This window comes from Diplotaxodon limnothrissa, linkage group LG11 (genome assembly GCF_057381915.1).
Source record: "Diplotaxodon limnothrissa isolate DT_005_m linkage group LG11, D_limnothrissa_male_GT1.1, whole genome shotgun sequence".
In the NCBI taxonomy this organism is placed as follows: domain Eukaryota; kingdom Metazoa; phylum Chordata; class Actinopteri; order Cichliformes; family Cichlidae; genus Diplotaxodon; species Diplotaxodon limnothrissa.
Window position 1 is genome coordinate 23875694 of NC_140606.1, and position 19744 is coordinate 23895437.

At 39.1% G+C, this 19744-nt stretch overlaps 2 protein-coding genes across 2 annotated transcripts; one reads left to right on the top strand and one right to left on the bottom strand.

The window, feature by feature from the left end:
- Positions 1-949: 949 nt before the first annotated feature.
- taf12 (TAF12 RNA polymerase II, TATA box binding protein (TBP)-associated factor) lies at positions 950-5633 on the bottom strand. The gene is made up of 6 exons (XM_085365393.1): positions 5506-5633; positions 4123-4343; positions 2294-2371; positions 1985-2099; positions 1261-1349; positions 950-1119 (listed from the first exon to the last, which is right to left on the bottom strand). Exons 2-6 carry the CDS (start codon positions 4198-4200, stop codon positions 1084-1086), a joined length of 396 nt encoding a protein of 131 aa, XP_085221519.1. The 5' UTR covers positions 4201-4343; positions 5506-5633; the 3' UTR covers positions 950-1083.
- A 2297-nt stretch (positions 5634-7930) lies between these two features.
- Positions 7931-19328, top strand: LOC146622775 (CD166 antigen). The gene is made up of 7 exons (XM_085365394.1): positions 7931-8306; positions 8931-9052; positions 9625-9823; positions 10978-11123; positions 13131-13275; positions 17442-17586; positions 18585-19328. Exons 1-7 carry the CDS (start codon positions 8255-8257, stop codon positions 18670-18672), a joined length of 897 nt encoding a protein of 298 aa, XP_085221520.1. The 5' UTR covers positions 7931-8254; the 3' UTR covers positions 18673-19328.
- Positions 19329-19744: the final 416 nt, after the last annotated feature.

Genomic DNA, 19744 nt, shown 5'->3' on the forward strand with positions numbered 1-19744 from the left:
ATTCTTATGAGCCTGAACAGTTGTCTTGTAACATGACTAGTAAACATCCTGCGAGGAACTGGTTGTCTGTAGGTGTTTCTGTGGAAATTCATTAAACTCTCAGGTGCATACATTAAATTGGGGTTTTCCCCCAGTGTCTCTGCAACTAAAACAAGGTCATTAAATGATGGCTGGTAGCCATCTGCTGTTTCTGAATATCTTTCTTTATCCTTGGTTGGCTGCAAGTATGCAAGAAGTCCATTTAATCACATCTGAGCCTTTGTGGTGTATTAATGTAATACATAGTGTGGCAATTTCACATCTACTAGGTAGCTGACTAATAAATGTGAAACAGCATCTCAGATAATTAACATATCCATGTAATTTGACCAACTTAAGTCTGGCAATACATACACCATACTCCAACCTTCCGATTGGTAATTTCAGTCATTAATTTCTTACAATGACAATTTCTTCCATCTGAAGTTTGGAAAATTGCATCCAAATAAGACAAAGTAAACAAAAGAAAAATTAAAAACCAAAACAATATGCTAAAAAATGTGTTAAGGTTGGTGTAGTAGTTTACACCTGAATTAACTACAAAAACCTATAAAGAAGTATAATGATAATCATTGCACAAATTGATTCAATAAAAACAGAGGAGTCCCAATCAGTCATTTACTTTACTTGCAATATATCTAATCTAATGATAAATCTCTAATGAGAAAGGTAAAACCAAGTATTTTAGGAAGGCACGTGAGTCAGGTAACACTGACATCCAAGTAATGAACGATACCAAGAAAGTATTTTTATTGACAAAGATGCAATGGAGTTCTGCCAGGTTTAGCTTAATGGCAACAATACAGAATCAAACATACAAAGACCACTATTGTGCAATGACTCTGGCAAAACACATAAAACTTACAGAGCTATGACAATGAAACATTAATGTCAAGAAAAATACATCCACCAATACCACCTCTCTATTTTAGTCAAAAAAAATAAACAAACAAACAAAAAAAAAACATCCCAGTTGACAGGAAAATAAAAGAGAATGGGGGGAAAAAAAAAAAAAAAACCCACAATAGGTACATCTTAGTCGTGCTACTTTTTGGTTGTCTTGCGGATCAGCGCCATTCTCTGAAATGAGAATAAATGAAAACAATTAGGCCCAGTGTTCATCATAATACAAACCAAATTAACCATACTGACAAATATAACATCAGCAGTTATTCTACCATTTACAGTAATCTAACATGTGCAGCAGAGGCAATCGCTCACCTGTTTGTGGGCCTCTGTGGTACAAGCCTTCTTGAACGGCCGGATCTCATCTGAGCCATAACCAGGAATCCACATGTTCCACTGGCGCTCTGAGAAAAGCAATGCACAATGGCAGCAGGCCACAGACTTTAAAAGGCTCATCGGGATTTACAATAGATATTGATATCGAAGTGATCATATCTGGCAAATAACCCAGTCTATAAGGAAAGATCTAATTTCCATCTCATTTTCAAAAATTGATATATACATGTTATTTTTTTTTTCTTTCAAGGCTTTTACAGTAAATAATTTAAACTCCCTCTGTGATATTCAAACTTATCACAGAAAGCACATAGTTTACCTAACATTTATCTGAAACCATCTACAAATATTAAATTAAGTTCTTATCATTAATATAATTTAAGTGATAAAAAAATCAATTCATACCAGACGTTTTTTATGCATATAAAGTCTGCTAAATCACCTTGTGCTCTCAAAGTAACAACAAAATTTGAATATAAATAGCCAACAAATGATAGCAGCAAATAAATAATTCAAATCAAATTCTCATAAGGCATGTAGCACTGAATTAAATATAAGCCTTGATAATATTTCTGTAAACAGCTGCCAACCAATAACTGCAGAATAAACATTCTTAAGTTTTTTGTGAGAGCTCAAGGCACACAGTACAACCTGACAAAATAAAGAATGACCCAATCATTCAAAAACGTCACAAGCAACTTACCTAGATGTAACTGAACATCTTTCACCTCCAAGGTGTTGGACTTGCGGTGGCGTGCCAGCTGACAGGCTGCCGTCACTACACTCTCTATAAAATCATCCGCAATTTGTAGCAGCATCTGAGAAGAAAACAGGGATTTTGAAAACCAGACAGCGAACTGAAGAAACCATCCGTTTCACTATAGCTTGGATACCATCATGTTAACAGCATTAGGCAAGTTTTAATTGCAGATGATGAAAAAATATGTAAATGTTATTCAATACAGAGAAGATCAAAAAAATCTTGCACAATTTATTTAAACTACTGACAAACCTCCTCAACGTCCTCATCCAGCTGCTCATTTGGGTCAATCTCTCTCACCAGGTCCTGCAGCTTTTTCTTACTTAGCACCTGGGAAAAAAAGAAGATGCATCCATCATCCTTTAACAAAAGCTAATGGGTGCAGTTGTGTGGTCTGCATAATACCTTAGTGATAGTAAGAGATAGAGATGGCACGATACCACTTTTTTATGTCCGATACCGATACCGATATCATAAATTTGGATATCTGCCGATACCGATATGAATCCGATATAGTGTGTTTTAATCAACAAAACTGTTTTTTAAATATCTTGCTGCATTTTGTATAAGTTCATACTCAAGTTTAAAACAACAACTACACTAAAGCTATTCTGTTATACCTGTATGCAAAAAAAATATTTCATAGTTCAGCAATACTGATCAATCTAATAAACTTAGACCTACACCATCCTCCCTATTCTGGTATTTTAAAGAGTACTTAGCATAAATATTAAGCAACCTAACTAATAGGGTTCCAACTCCCAGCAACAACAAAAATAAATAAATAAAAAATAGGGAACCACCCCTCACGCGCCACCTCATGATGCTTAATCGACGTAATCAACCTTAATTTGATGCAGTGTGAAAAAAAAATGCACAGAAATCAATTATTTTTCAAGAAATATTAAATAGATTCAACATCTTTCTTCAACAAAATTGCAGACTGCACAGATGGTACCTTCCCAAAGGAAAAAGTACTATAGCTTACTAGGGTATATTAGACTTAACAGTTACTATATACAATAATGGACTTCTATACATTTTACATCAGATTAAAACTTTGGGTGTAAGATTCAGATAAATATTAAATAATTAAAAGCTCGACATTTTAAATGAGAATAAGAAAGAAAAGTATGTCTTTGTGCCCCCTTTTCCCTGTTAATGCCCTATCGGCCCCCCTGGCTAAACTTTGCTAGATCCGCCCCTGCACAGTTACCAGCCGTCAGCTACGTAGAAAAAGATCCTGGTGTAGAAAGTAATAATAAATAAATTCTAACAACAGCTGATCAAGCTTAAACGTGCTGCTGTTGTTCAGCCGCTGGTTTCCTCTGTCTGGTGCAAAGTGGGCCAAAAGCAAACAAGAGACACGGACTCGCGACAGAAAAGCCGATCAGCTGATCATTAAGCAGTTTCATGATTGAAGTAGCAGCCGGAGAGCGAGAGGCAGTCGCTCGTTAAGCTTAACGCAGGAATGCTTTACAAACATTCAGAGATGGACTTACACACGTGCTTTACTTCTCTCGGGGATAACTTTGTCGGAGATGAAATGCCGGGTTGCTAGCGAAGCTCCAAATGCTATCCAGACCACCGACAGGTCCCGCATGCCACAGCCGCTCTATCACGTGATGCCTACTGCTCCGACGTGCTAACGTTCTGAGGTGAGTTACGGCGTGTTGCAAGTTTTGTGAGGTGCTTTCGTGATATTTAATGGATCGGATTACATTTTTTATTTTTCTCCGATATCCGATCCAGTAATTTAGGTCAGTATCGGACCGATACCGATACGTAATATCGGATCGGTCCATCTCTAGTAAGAGATAAAAAATAAAATGAAAAAACACAATACAACACAGTTTTCTCACATTTAAAGCAAGGAGCCATAAGTTTTGCACTGATATTTTCATGATATTTCATGTAAAAAACAACAACAAAAAACCCCCCAAAAAAACAAAACAAAGAAAAAGAAAGAATCTTCATGTAAAACAAAATACACTCTCAATCTTTTGCATTTTAAGAGGTGAAGTCAGTAAGTTATTACACAGATCCTGGCTTTGGTTCTACTAAGCAAAAAATTAACTAACCTGAGAGCCTTCTGGACTACTTCTACCCGCAGGGCCTGGTGGCAGACCCTTAACCACTGTCACAGTGCTGTTAGCCATGCTGGTGGCTAAAGGAAAAGCAGAGAGACTCTGAAGCGTCACTGCGGGGCAAAACAGTTGTGGTAGGTCTCTCTCGAACCCTCAGCAGCAAGTTGAACTCAGATGTGATGAATTACCTCTTTACCAGGACCGCAGCCGTGAATCTGAAATTAAAAGTCACAAATTAGAGTTACTACAGAAATTAATCACAGGTTGATCAAGCTGTTTAGGCTGAATGTCAGGACATTCATAAAAAATCCTTGTATCATCGTCTTCTTTGGCAAAAATGCAGAGTTTATGTCTTTGAAGCCTCTCAATTCTCAGAGCTTGAAAAAGGGGCCAACTGTCTTTGGGTTTGTGAAGCCAGACCTTCCATTTAAGAGGCTTCTTCAGTTCTAAGTCAAAGGAGCTTGCAAAGACAAATGGTGGGATGTCCAGGTATTTAACCCGTACTATCGATCATCCCCTTTGGAGGTGGTCCTTAGAGTCGTTGACAGACTACTGATCATGAGCCAAAGTGTCAAAAAAAAGTGCGGGTCATTTCCATCACTGGGGGATAAGGGCAAAACTACTCTTGCCCACTCCATCATGTGACCTATTGAGGTTATGACCATCTACACCCACTGTGAACGACCATTATTGATATAATTAGAATGTCAGGTATCAACAAACTCATGATGATGATAATGGCCCACTCCTTTACTCACACCTTGGTTCATGTGATGAGTCACATTATTAATAGTGGGTTAACGACTCTCAGGACCACGTAAAGGGGAAAATTCCTGGGATGTCCCACCTTTTCTTTTTAAAATTGAATAAGACTCTTGGATTAAACGTCTTCAGAAACCTAAAGAAGTCCAGTTGCTTTCTTTATTAAAGCTCTCAAGACTTTCCTGGTTTTAAAGTAAAAAATAACACGAAGTTTTACCATAAAACCCGGTGCTTTATATTTACAATAAAGGGCCTTTTAGCGATAGTTGACTTTACTTATTGTTTACAACATTTATTAATAACTCTACTACCTTTACAATACCGAAAGTATGCATAGACCCAAGCCATGCAACTTAGCCGACAAACAATGGCATGGGTTTACTGAAAACATTAATCGAGTTAGTGAAAAATACGACACTCAAAATATAAAAACAACAGATCATAGATTAATCATGGCCGTGGAGTTTCACCGAATAAAACAAACAATAAAAAACACACCGAAGTTTGCGCTAACATTGGTGCTAAAAACAATAGCGGCTAACGTTAGCACCGAATCCGGTGGAGAATCTATATGGAGGCTAAATCTTAAAACTGTGCGTTAAATTGTCAACTTACTCAGTTAAACAAGCACTATCTGTCCATCCTTCGGCGTTGCTGTGATGCCAAATTTGTTGTTTGACACAAAAATCGTCTCTCACTTTCCCCTTTGGGTAGCTGGAAAAATAACCGAGGTTTCCTTTCAATACTTCCGCTTTGTTGATCTCCGTTTCCTGTGGGCGCCGCAGTCCTGGGTCCTCTACTTTGCCACCTGCTGGATGTTTCGTGGAATTACAACAACAAAAAATTGATCTTTTAATAAAGAAGCGTTGCTTTCTTTAGTATCTACACGAACTAATTTTACTAAAAAATAAAAGTTTACATGCTTCGAACAATAGTTATAATTCTTAGTTATAATATATATAATAATATAATAATAATATTTTCATCACATAACTTATATACTTATTCCTTTCCCTTCTGCACAATACAGTGCAAAAGTCTTGAGTCACCCATATTTTTAAATACATATTTTATTCTATTTATTATTCATTATTACATTATGTTTATATATTTTATATTCTGTTCTCAAGGAGTTGCTTTCTTGTAATTCTTTAAAATTTAATCGAGCAATAGTTCTCTCATTTTCATTTTTTTAGTTCTTTCTCGTTCGTTTTCACTTCAATCATTGCACCTGAACATTTTCAAATGATTATTGTGTGATTGTGTGTTTGTTTTGGTTTTTATTTGTTTTCTTTTATACTATTAACACGGATATTATCATTGAAGCAAAAAAAAAAAAAGAAAGAAAAAAGGAGTTTTTCCTTTCCATTGTCCCAGGCCAGCACGGTTGTTCATAAAGGGCCATCTGATTGTTGGGCTTTTCTCTGTTTTCTCTGTATTATTGTAGGGTCTTTACCTCACAAAACAAAGCGCCTTGAGGCAACTTTTGTTTTGATTTGGCCCTGCAGAAATAAAACTGAATTGAAGTAAAATATCAGATGAAACTGGACAAGCAGAAGACAAAAGAAGAGGTGGTGGGTCCAAAAAGTTTCATCCAGCATATGAACAGTATCTGAAAGTCATGTCCTCAAGAAACAGAAGTCCAGCAAGAGAGATGTGTTTGGAAAGATGTATCTGGACCTTCAGTTGAACCATCTACTGTTCACTGAAGCCTCGTCAGAAATGGTCTCAGTGAAACAGGGAGAAAAGGCTGAGGTATGACAAATTACACAAAATTTATACAGAAAATCAACGACAACACGTCTTATAAAGTGATGAATCAGAATCTGAAAAATTTCATTCCTCGTCAATATGTACAGTGGAGGTCAGGAGAGCGATACAACAGTGAGTGTCTCAGCCATCTGTAAAACATAGTGGATGCTCTGTCACGGTTTGGGGCTGCATTTCAGCCAGTTCGTTTGGGGATTGTATGAAAACTGGTGGAATTATGAACACAGAAAAGTAGAACACAGATTTTGATCCACCATGCAATACCATCTGGAAAGTGTTAGCAATTGATCTCAATCACACTACCAAATGCAGTGAAAAGCCCACCATAATAGAAACACAAAGAACAGAGTTCAGGTTGTGTTGAAGAATAAAGAAGGAATGTATTTAATTTTAAAAACGTTTGCTTTATTTTAATGTATGTTTGTACGTTTCAATAAATCAACTGCACCTTTTTCCCATTTTCCCAGCAAAATATAAAGTAATGAGAAGTGGCTCAATAATTTTATAAGACACTGTAGTCTCTCTTTTTTTTAAGTAATATGTTGTTTCAAGGCCAAAAATCTAACAAAACATTTCTTTGTTGTTGCTTTTTACTTTATTGGTGTTTTTATTCATCCGCAGTGAACAAATACACAGTAATCTCAAAATATTGCGTACAATATCCCCAAACCCCATGAATGTCCACTGCCCATTTACACCACGGCCACCATCGCTAATAATAACAATAAAAAACATGCAATAAAAACATTAAACCATGAAGTGTTTGACAACATATGCAGTGAAACGGCAATGATAATGAATTACCAATCACTCCCTCAGGGCGCTTTTTAGGGAAAATGGATTTTTATGTTTATCCAGTTCATTCTACTAAATGGAGACATAACAGCACACGAGAGCAAATAACATTTTATAGGATTTTGACAGGTAGTCTCTTTGCTCGGCTGTCTTGCATTGTTTTTAACGAGCTGTCTGCGCGTATTCAGATAACTCGAACATGTGTAGGTCAGCGCATCTGAGGCCCACAGAGTCTGCGGTTCAGCTCCGGTTAACAGCTAATCAATCAAAGGTCAGAGAAAATGAAGCGTAAAACGCTGTGCTTCCCCGGTTTTAGATAGCACGCTCTGCGGTAACGTGTCACAAGTGCTTTCACATTCCGATGAACTTGAGCAGCAAAACACCGACCTCAACGAGTTCAGACGTGACAGACTCCACCGCCCTAAGAGACAAGTGACGCACCGCGAAGTGAATTTCATTATTGGAGCAGCAGCAGCGGTCCTTGTTTTGTTCACTGAGTTTACACTGCGTTCACTTTACAGTGTTTCTTGTGTATGTGACAAATGAGTCACAACATATTCGTAACTAGACTCAGTAAGTCGTGTATTTATGGTTTGGTGTTGACTGGTTGTTTACTTTTTTAAATGCTGGCTGGATTTTCAACTTTTCTTCGAACGCGCTTCCTGAAAATCACACGAAGAAGAAAGCCACACCTACACCCTCCTATACATAAATACTGAGCAAACTTTCATTTCGAGAAAGTGCGCAGGAGCCCACGACGTGTTCTCAGATATTTGTGTTGATATTGTTTTCCACAGCCATGAAAGCGCTTCTTCTTGCTGCAGTGGTCTCCCTGATTCATGGCAGTTATGGTAAATATTTTTCATATTACTCATGGACTTTTATGCGGTTCTCTCAAAGAGCTGAATATTATTTGCTCGTCTGTAATGAGATATTGGTTTAATCTTTCAGCGGGGTTCTGGTCTTCCTTTTTTCATAAATATATTCATACAGCTGAAGCCCCTGGGCTTCGTGTGGCGTCTGCTCGCCTGTTTGTCTCCTTGTCTGTGTGTCTCTTAGTTGATCTGTTCTCTTGAGGAAAGGCTTTGTTTTCCTCTTCTGTCACACTGATAGGTTTTCCCTTGCGACACACAGAGTGAAACAGGAAATATTGTTAGAATTATCGAGAGACTAACGCATAAGAGCAGCTAAATGTTTTATGTAGAGTGTGCGGAGGCCAGCCTCGCATTCAGTTCTTGTGAAAAAAATATGTAAACCATGTTATGCAGCACTTCTTGCCTGAAGTGAAAGAGAATCAGTCTCTGTTATCAACAGTATCCGTCAAGTTGAAAAACCTGTTGGTCATGTGCTTGTGGTGTTTTTATGAGTACTCCAAGGTTCTCCGGGAGGAAAGCTGTTTTGAAAGCAGTGCTCAGGAGGTACACCCACCTCCGCAACCTCTCACTTAATCATCTGTTATGTCTGTCCACATGCAGCGTCTTTGGTCATCAAAGGGCCAACTGAGCCAGTTTTGGAGGGAGACACGGTCACGCTGGAGTGTCTATACACAGACTCCGACCTGAACATCAGCCAGGTCCACTTTGAGGTCTACTCCAAGGTGAGCTGGAGGAAGATGGGTGAAAAAGGAAAAGAGTGCACTTGAAAAATATCACGATGTGCATGTCACAGCTCTGTTTGTAACGTTGGAGATTTTGTATACCTGAGAAGGAGCTCACTGCTATGATTCATTACTGTTCCTAAATTTCGTTTTTCAAAATAAAGATTAAACTTTCTTATAACTATCAAAAGTTCAGTAAACATTATCACTTCATAACATGTAACTCCTAAAAATGATCCACCACAGTAATTCCCAGTAATGACAATGATTATGTAACTTTTCCTCCTGAATATGATATTTCAAATGTAATCAGATGGCTGCAAAGTAATAATTCAAGACACGTGACTTTTATTTTTTTTATGTTTAATTAAATCATTTTTAAATCACTAGGGATGTGATTACTATTGTATAACCTTAGACTGCTAATGTGTATAACTATCATATTAATTTATTTTCTCTGAGCTTATGTAAGCTCAAAGAAGTATTATGCAGCAGAGAATTTTCATTACTGAAAAGTAAATGTAAAAGAAGACCTCTCTTTTTCTTTTTATTCCCCTCTTTCTCTTTAACAGTACATGCATGGCTGGCGTCCCGTTATGGAGAGATATTGGTGCTTCTACTCACTGAAGATCCAGCAGCTCGCAGACACGCTAGTGCTGTCTATTCCCCATGCAGGAAGGTACTACGAGGGGCCCTACCGCTGTGTGTCCAATGACGAAAACGTGACCGAGCCAGACAACTCCTCGCAGCCCCTGTCCTTCAAAGTGCATTGTGAGTGTGTCGGGTGGCGTGGGTGGGAGCTGTGAGGAACAATGACTCTGTGACGCTGTGTTTTCCTTTTGACAAATAATTAACCTTAGATCGTTATAGCGTCTGTGTGTGTGTGTGTGTGTGTGTGTGTGTGTGTTGTACATGTCAAATAGGCATCTGCAAAAATCTAGATAAATATGTGAGTAGAAAATAATGCATGGTATTGCTGAATTTCACTTTCAGTAAGGAAAACACAGGACAATTTGAGATTACTAGTATTGCTAACAAAGGGACGAGGATAAAACACCTAAATATACACCGGTAAACAGTCTAAAACAATTGAACAGATAAACTGCGAAACCAATTTCCGTCATATTTCCCACCCAGCAGGAGGTAAAGACAATCTTTCAGACACTGTGGACACAGCTCTCTTCACAGTGAGGGATAGAAAAACATATTAAATATTAATAGACATATCTATACAATGGCACTGCAGAGGTTGCACAACAAAAACAACAGGAAGTAGAGCTCCGATGCAAATATGTACTCTTACCTACGAAAGATTGACCGCAGTTGTTTTATTTTTTTTTCCATTCGCTTCAGATAAACAGAGCCGTGTCCCCAGCGGGGCGGCTCCAGCTTTAAGGTATCCGTTATCAATGCAAAGCTTCAAGAAATGTCATTCATGGCATAGCTAGTCAGATTTTCAGTGCCCTCTAACTTCTCAGTGGCCATCGAATCGACCATAATGTTGTTTGATAGGCTCCTCAGCCTCACAGGGGTGATCAATATGAGGAAAAGATTAGAATGGACTGTAGGACCGAAGGAGAGAGAGGAGGAAAGAAGCCAAGAGCTGGATGGATGTGGGCCATCTATTGAGATAGAAGAGAAAATGAGCCATTATTCACAACATTGCCTCTCTAAAGACTTCAATAAGATGAAGCCTATTATCATTATTATTGACCGCTTGGTACAGTCTGTACCACAGGGAGGCAATCAAACTTGAGCATTTATGCTCAAATATACTTAAAATATCTGAGTGTTTACCAGCTGCTGCCACTGCAAACATATGTTCAGTTACGGCCTGAACGGTTGACAAAGTTGTTTCAGCTTATATTAAATTTCCTGCTTCATTAATGCCCGATCACACGTTCTCATTCCCGACTGCGTCTTAGATATGGGGGAGCTGTCACTGTCCAGGGAAGGCTACACCGGATACCTGGGTACCCCACATGAGCTGAAGGTGCGACTCGGAGACGACGTGGTGGTGAAATGCTCTGCCAGCTCATCAGAGGAGCCGAGCTACTTCTGGTACAAAGAGGTGAGAAAGCCTCGGGAGCGTGCACAGTGGCTGTGCCCTCATTATGCTTTTGGAAACTTGTCATTCTCTCTCTCACCACTCTCTCCCTCCCGCTCAGTTTGACCTTTTTTTTTTTTACTGTCCTGTCTTCTTCCATTCTCACCCAGTCTCTGCTGGCTTCTTGCCTTTGTTCAAGCACTCTCTTAGTTTTCTCTCCTCCTTTTCTGTTTCCCTTTCTGACTTTGTCAAGCCACTTGTTTCCCCTTGCCCGCCGTCTTTCCATCCCCTTCACAGAAGAAGTGCTCTGTATTTAAGTGACCGGTTGGCTTGGGCACACCACTCGCTGGGGATTGCAGCTTGCCCACTTACAGAGGATTAATAGTTTAATGAGGTCTAGACAAGAGCCAGTCAACCTGAAAACAATTATGCGGATAGATTTCTAATGATTTTTTTTTCCAGTGTTTGGTTAACCGGCATTGAATTATTCAACTGGGCTCTTTGCTGAGCGAAGAAACTCTTGCCCAAGGGAAATTAAGACATCGCAGTGTAAAATGCCAAACTGACAACTGGCATGGCGTCCAAGAATAAGTTGATGAGTCAGGAAATACACCGAGTCTTCACAGTGAGAAAATTATATTATGCTTTCAAGGTGTCAAAATCGCAACTTGTGTAAGAAGTGTAATGAAGCTATGCAACTATTAAGACATCTAGGGACATGCAGACACACTTGCCAAGTTTCCCGTTTTGTTATTCCTCTTGATAAGTTGGCTTAGGGTTAATATGCTTGTTAAAGGGTCACTGCTAATCCGGGTTTTAAATGAGCTTACAAGTCCAAATCCAATTCAGTGGACATTTTATGCTGTTAATACTGTTTGTCCTCCACATGATCATATGTAATACTTCAAGTTTTTTTGTGGTTATTTAATGTACAACACTGTCACTTTGATGAAGACTAATAATTATAACCAGTAGAAGTGACAGTGTATTGTATGTGCTCACAAATCACTTGGGACCATTAGAAAAAAAGGAATTACGCATTCAGGGAAATAATACGACCAAACAATATGTTCATGTCACAGTTTATGTGAGCGCGTGTGTGTGAGTTTTTCTGTCTGTGTCTGCAAGCCCACTGTGTGTTTGACAGAAATGGATGTGGGGTAGAAAGTGGCGTACAGTTTGACAGACAGCCGCCGTGGGCACATTGGCCCCCGGTAATGACAGCAGGACAGAGGCAGAAACAGGCCACTGCTTTGGGAGCCAGTGGATTTGCATACAAAATGCTGCTTTGGCCAGACCTGGCCTTTATGGGAAATCCTCTTAATTCAGATCCATTCAAATTGAAATGGACTTTCTTGGCAGGAACTGTAGCTCCCAGGAGCCAAATCATTTGCATGGTGTAATGTTTTTGTTTTGTTTTTTAAACTCTCCTCCACGCTCATTTGTTTTTCAATCCTTGTGTTTGGCCTATTATTTGTTTCCTCCCATGTTGGGCTCTATCTCATAATAGTGCTGCTATTTCTGTGTCAACAATTCATCCTTCTCCCTTGCCATCTCATTATGTGTTGTGTTAACAGTGTGTTGTTGCAGCATCATTCTTTGCGGATGATGGTGTTATCTGGGTTATTGACTTGTGGTGATGTGTGTTCATTCATTGGGATTATTGCTCAGGTAAATACGTTTGATTTGGGACTTTTGGGGGCTGCTCTCTGAGGATCAAACACCCGCTGATATTTCTGTCTTTCTGTCCCATTACCAGTCCATCTGTTTCTTCCAGTCTAGATTTCACTTGCTCTCATTTTCCATCCTTGCACAAGTCTGCCTAAAAACGATTCCCCTTTTTCTCTTCTCTTTTTTTTTTGTCACATGGCAGTATATGTTCTCTGTTTCATCTTTTGCGCTCAGCTAAGTGCAGTTTTAATTTGTATGTGTTTAGCTGTTTGTCCTAAGGCTGCGAACAGTCTGGTAAATGGACATATTTTCCTCCTTTTTTCATTCTGTTTTTCTCCACCGTATGTCTTTCTCTCTCAGGGAAGTGACTGGGTTCTGCCCTCTTCTTCACTGAAACTGTCAAAATTGAATGCGATGGATGAAGGACAGTACACTTGCTCTGCTAGGCATCCATCTGTGGAGTCCCTCAACAAGAGACGCACTATCAGCATTACTGTACTGCCGGGTAAGAAAAGATTTACCTGGGTGAGGCCTTTTGTCCTTTGTACTGATTTTTCTACATTTCCTCTTTCTGAAAACTAGCTAAGGTTTCCTTGTAACTGAGGGGAAATTTCATCCATCAATATTAAACATCCCCTGAGCAAAAACAAAACTAAATATTATGTTCCATTTCCTTTTCGCAGTCAAATATCACCAGAAAGGTCAGGTATTAGGATACTTTTACGTCAGCAGGAGCGTATGCAGAAGTTGTCAGATACGAGACGCCAACCTTTGATGCTTTAAATTTATGGGAAGTACAGTACAGGCTTGAGGTTTAATGTATCTGAAGGAGAAATTACAAAGAAATATGAAAAAGGCCACATCGCCCCAACAAAGACATTTATTAAAACACCTCACGTTAAAAAAAAAAAAAAGGGGGGGGGAAACAAAGTCCCAAAAGAAATTACCTCTAAAATGTCAAACATGTAAGAAGGTCATACCTGAGGATATAATACATTTTAAATATCATAAACAAATGGTAATAGTACAACTGCCTCGACTTTAAAGGATAAGAGGGTAATTATAAGAAGCTGTGGTTTTACCTGACCTTTGATTCCTTTTTTTCTTTTGACTGAAATATCAAGTGATGGTGTGTAAATGAAGAGCTCTACTGAAGAGTTGTGAAATTTAGACATTATGAGCCATTTTCCCACTGTTACATCTAAAGTCCTATAGTCCCTTAGACATCATACATATACATAATGTACAAATGACGGTATAATATATGACGACAATAACTGACGAATCAGAAAGTGTAAGATTTTGTCAGCTCTGTATGCAAAAAAGTTAGGACATTAAGGCAATGGTTTGAAAATTGCTTCAAGTTTGGGTTTAGTTAAAAAATGAAATGATTCAGTATAAGAAGAGCATCACAGATGCCAAATCTTTCATGAGTAGAGATGCGGGAGGGGTTCATCATTCATAAAACTCAGCAGTCAACATAAAATTGCAAATAATTTGGACGTTTATCATCTGAAATCCAATACTGAATTAAGTTAGGGTCCTACTCAGACACGCTGCACTAAAACCAGACATGATTCTGTAGTAGAAATCATTGCATACGCTCAGGAAGAGTTTTAAAAACCATCATCAGTAAACATAGTTTGCAAGTTAAAACTCTACCATGCAAAGAAATGAATTTACAAATGAGGCACATAAATGATGCCAAAATCTGGTTCACTGAATCAAAATGAAAAATTATTTTTGACAATTGTGGTCACCACATCAAATGGGAAGGAAGCACTAAATTCGCTTTTGTTCAATTCAGTTGTATTTGTTATCAGCAAGCACTTGGTGACAGTGGGAAGGATAAACTTCTGGCAGAAACAGGTTGTGACCGGTTGAAAAGTGAGGGAGGAAAAGGGAGAGTATAGAGAGATGAGGACAAAACAAACCATGTAAAAGAGTAGACAAAATGCAATGACATACAGAAGGGGTGTATAAATATATCAAGAGTGAAAGGAAAAATTGCTCAGAAACTCCCCCAGCAGCCTGAACCTACAGAAGCACAACTAAGGGATGGTTCAGCCTCACCTGATCCAGATCTAACTCTATAAGCTTTATGAAAAAGTAAAGTTTTAAGCCTAATCTTAAAGGTAGATCTATCTCCCCACAGCTTTTTATCAGTGCACAGTGGAGCATTAGTTCCCATCGCATGGGTAACATTAAAGTCTGTAAAGATCCTTGAAGCCTGACCGTGTATAATGGTTTTAGAGCAACACATGGTGGCAACCAGATGACTTTTTCAGGAAACAAAGACGCTGCTAAACCACATTCTGCACATTACAACAGCATGACTATGTAGTAAAAGTACCCAGGTGTTAAGCTGGCCTGCCTGCATCTCAGACCTGCTATTCATTACAAAAACAAACAAACATTTAGAACATTGTTAAATTAAAAGCCCAACAGTTCAGGGAGACCCTGTGCAGCCGAAATCCCATAACCAGAAAAAAAGTAAAAAACATTTGCTTTAAAAACAACACTTGGTCTCTTTAGAGTGTTGTTAAGAGACAGGTAATCCAACACCATGCATATAAACTAGGGCTGCCACAAACGATTATTTTGATAGTCGACTAGTCACCGATTATTTATGCGATTAGTCGACTAATCAGATCATCATCCACTGGACGTAAAACTACAGCTTATTGCACCAGCAGCATCTGCTCTTATATAACTATCATTAGCTTACAGCTTTAAGCTTTTAAGGTGCTAACTAAAAATAAAGACAAGATGATAGTTTATTCAATTTTAATGAAATTTGCAGATTGTTTTGGTAAAGTTTAATAAACTCCTTGCTATCTAAAATATAACAGGACACCGGAGTATATTCTCCAGCATCTCACACTTCTGATAATCAGCTGTCTGCTTGACGTTTATTCAGCTGTGTAAAAACTATAACTTTAATCTCAGCCAAACCGATTTACTCAGGAACAAATAAAATACTAAAAAAAAAAGCCAAACAACAACATTTTTAATTTATCTAAGTGACTCATATATATTTAACCTGAGTCGCGAAAGACGGCGGTGGGTTTGAAAACAATTTGCCGGGAGTCCAGTGTTCTCACGGCGCTAGTGACCTAGCCCCCGGCTAGCTATCGAGCTAGTGGGTAACAGACGTCTCCGAAAACGTCGGAGCGCTTTTGAAAATATGTGGTGTCCTGATAAACTGAGCCGATATTTGAGGTTTACACAGCTACATTCTCGCCTGAAAATATGTTAAACGTTTATTTTGTGACCCAGAAAGAATAATAAGAGTAACATTAAAACTAACTAGCTACCGCCATTGTTGTAAACTAAGCTGGGCCGCGCTATGAATTCTGGGACACAGCTGCTTCTTCTTCTTCGGGGTTTAACGGCAGCTGGCATCCTTGTACATGCAGTGCTGCCATCTTCTGTTTCAGTCCGTTATTACACTCTTAAATCCTGCTATTATTCCTGCGTCTTTTGCGATCTTACAAAGCTTCAAACGACGCGTCGACTATTAAATCAGTCGTCGACGATTTTGATAGTCGACGTAATCGTGACTAGTCGACAAATCGTGGCAGCCCTAATATAAACATGAAGTTGTTGTTAGCAATAAAGTGATATAAATCTTTTATATTTTTCCAAATATAAAAACAATCAAAAAAATCAGTTTACTTTAGTTTCATTTGCAAATCAGTGCATTCTTGCATGCATTCACATTGTACTCAGCTTTAGGTATTTAGGCGCTTGCACAGTCTCACTTTGCCTTTGTCTAAAATCTGCATGATTGATAAGTGATTTTTTTTTTTTTTTTAAATCTTATGAAACATGATGGTTGCTTTCAAGTACAAAAGTAATTCCATTACAACATTATAGCTAATCCAATTAACAGAAACTCATCAGTCTTCATCGTCTTCATTGCTGATCTGTGAATGATTACAAACTGTTAACACACTGCAGTGTTTAAATGCTATTCTCTCACCCAGTAGGAGCTTTATAGTTCCAATAGTTGAAATTATGCAATCTGTAAAAATGCAATTAAGCCAATAATAATAATGGATTGGATTTATATAGCAAGGCACCCAGAGCGCTTTACAATGCCACTATTCATTCACTCTCGCATTCACACACTAGTGGAGGCAAGCTACAGTTGTAGCCACAGCCAGAGACTGACAGAAGCGAGGCTGCCATATCGCGCCATCGGCCCCTCTGGCCAGAACCAGTAGGCAGTAGGACACAACAACCAGGACAGAGAGCCCGGGGATCAAACCGGGATCAAACCGTGTTGCCTCCAACATGTATTTGTTGTTGCCTCCAATACTCGTAATCTTAATTTTTCAGTGTTTACTTTATCCGCAGCTCTAAAGGCTGGATTCAGAAAAATCCCTCTTTTTTTTTTTTTTTCCCCCAAACATTACCATTAAATTGGGAAATTGTGCACATAACAGGGCCGATCAGCCAGTTCTTGCAAATTGTAACAAGCAGGCTTCTTGAAGATCAGCGCTGCGTATAAGGCTGTAACAGTTTGAACTGTGAGGAATACAGTCTTTTCTATCACAAACAAGCATAAGGTTGCCTTTAGAAGCTTCGCCTGGAGGCAGAATGTGAATACTTTTACTGATTTCGCATTCCGTGTGATACATGTTTTCCTTCATGTCTGTCCCACAGAGGATGCCCACTGGTATGAGACAAGTGATGGCCGTCTCATGCTGATGATCTCGGCAGTAGCTGTAGCTCTTGTGGTGTTCATCCTCTCGATGATTGTATTCCTGTGCCGCAGAGCCAAAGAGACCAAGACCAGCAAGGGACCCATGTAAGAAACAACTGCGTGTTTGTGTCTTGTCATCTTAAGTCTTCACTTTTTAGATGTGATCTTTTTAAAGCGTGTTTACAATTTGATGGATTGTGTGTCTTCAGTGCAAGAGAATGTTTGTGCTTGTTTATCTAGTCACCCTCCCCCTCCTGTTACCCAGAGGATAGCTTTTTAAATGATTACAGCAATTTCCACAAAATTTCACTCTGTCTAGTGTGATATCATGTGAACCAAAGTCATTTCAGTCACCGTGTAAGTGTAGGTGTGTGCGGCAGTGTGCACCTTGGTGTATGCTTCACTCTCTGACTGTTCTCTCAAAAGAAAAAGAGAGGATGGGGAAAAAAAAAAACTTTACATATGTGCCGACTTCCACCTATTTGAAAAGGCATTTACCATCATGAATATTAAATTCAATCTCAGAAGCCCTGATCCACTTGACCTCATCCTTGATCTTTTTCGTCCTCCCTTTGCTCCCATGCGTTTCCACGCACTTCCTACTCGCCAAAGGCTCGGGCTTATGACAGTAGGTTAAATTCTCTGTCTAGTGTAAAAGTATAAAGAAGGCTACAGCAATTATAAGGAAATTAGTGGAACTCCCATTAATCGTGAAAGCTGACAGTGCCTTAATGTGCACCGTGACCCAATGTAGCTTTACCCATTAACTTCTTTTCCATGTAGATTAAAAAAAAAAAAAAAACAGTTACAAAAGGCAGAATTTTCACAAGATTCTGCAGCAATCAGAAGTTCTGCATGTTTGTAGTGGCCTAAAAACAACTACTAAACTTTACAAACCTGTGCTGAGTATACAAGCATGTGTGTACAAATAGATACAGATAAGAGAGGGAGAGGATAATGTACTTTCATATCAGCAGCCAGGTGCGCTTCCAGTGCTTGGTTCTAGTCTATAATTTCCTCACTTATACCTTTCGAGCACCTACTGAGAGATCGATATACTGATAATCATGCTCGTCTTTCTTCTCCTTTCTTCCTCTCTCCAGTGATGACCGGTCTCAGAAAAAGCCGATCTACAAAGCAAGCTCGGAGTCCCTACCCTCCACTTGCGGAGACAATCAACCTCTGGTGTAACTGCAGAGGCAGGTGGAAGGAGAACGGATGAAAGGATGGAGCGAGAGATGGAGTTGTTGTCCATAAAAAAAATAAAGAATGTCATAAAGCAGTAAATGGGTATATATTGGGAGACATTATAGGGCAGAGTACAATAAAAATCAGCAACAAGCGGGGTATTTAAAAAAACAAAACAAAAAAAATCAACTGAAGGGCAAGTGATTGCTTTAGAGATGCCTGAGCAGCTTGGCTTGTGAGCGCACGCTGCAATTCTGCATCTTGGACAGAAAGGTGGGCAATTTTCCTTTCATGTATACTGCAGTGTGAAAAATGGCGGGCTACGTTCTTAGAAAATGATGATGAGGATTCTACTCGCAGCGCTATAAAGATGCTCCATTCAGTTTTCTTCTTTTAGTTGCACACATAATTGCTCAGCTGTGTATTGTGAATGAATCGTTTGGGTGATAGGACAAGGTTTTATGTTGTTGATTTGTTTCTCTTTCAACCTTCATGTTTTCCAAAGCAGAACCAGCTCAAAGCGTCTTCGAGAAGGTTATTGTAATCTCTTTACTGTGACAGCTCTCAAGCACATTGCACTCGGATATTTAATTTAATGTAGTTGGGATTTTCTGTGGTATTAAATGGCTTTCAGAAAATATTATTTACCATCCTCCAGTGTGCCATTGATTTTGTTCCATTTAAGAGACACTAAAGGGGGTGAGGAGTATTGACAACATGGTAAGAGCCGGACATGCATGCTTGCTTGGCCGCACATCCTCTCCATCCAATGCCATCTCAAGCTCGCATCAGCTTGTTTACCAACCTTCCTCTTCGGTCTGAAAGACCTTACTTTGAAGCGATGACCTTTACTCAGAGTACTGTGCATGTGCATTCTTGCCTCTATTCCCATCTGCCCGTAAGCAGAGAACTCAGCCCTCAGTCAGTTTGTATACACGTGTATGGACTTGCATTCACAAACTAGAAACTCTCATAATGTGAATAATCGCATTGGCAAGTAACCTTGAAAGCTTTCCCGTCAGTTGTAAGGGCAGACAGTGTTGGCCATTACAAGTAAGTTCTATTTTAACTAGAC

Coding starts and splice junctions, on each gene's coding strand:
- taf12 (XM_085365393.1), bottom strand. CDS start 4,200: ATGGCTAACAGCACTGTGACAGTGGTTAAGGGTCTGCCACCAGGCCCT. Junction 2,372..4,122: donor GTAGTCCAGAAGGCTCTCAG/GTTAGTTAATTT, acceptor TTTTTTTCCCAG/GTGCTAAGTAAGAAAAAGCT. Junction 2,100..2,293: donor TGGATGAGGACGTTGAGGAG/GTTTGTCAGTAG, acceptor TTTTCTTCTCAG/ATGCTGCTACAAATTGCGGA.
- LOC146622775 (XM_085365394.1), top strand. CDS start 8,255: ATGAAAGCGCTTCTTCTTGCTGCAGTGGTCTCCCTGATTCATGGCAGT. Junction 8,307..8,930: donor CCTGATTCATGGCAGTTATG/GTAAATATTTTT, acceptor GTCCACATGCAG/CGTCTTTGGTCATCAAAGGG. Junction 9,824..10,977: donor CCTGTCCTTCAAAGTGCATT/GTGAGTGTGTCG, acceptor ACTGCGTCTTAG/ATATGGGGGAGCTGTCACTG.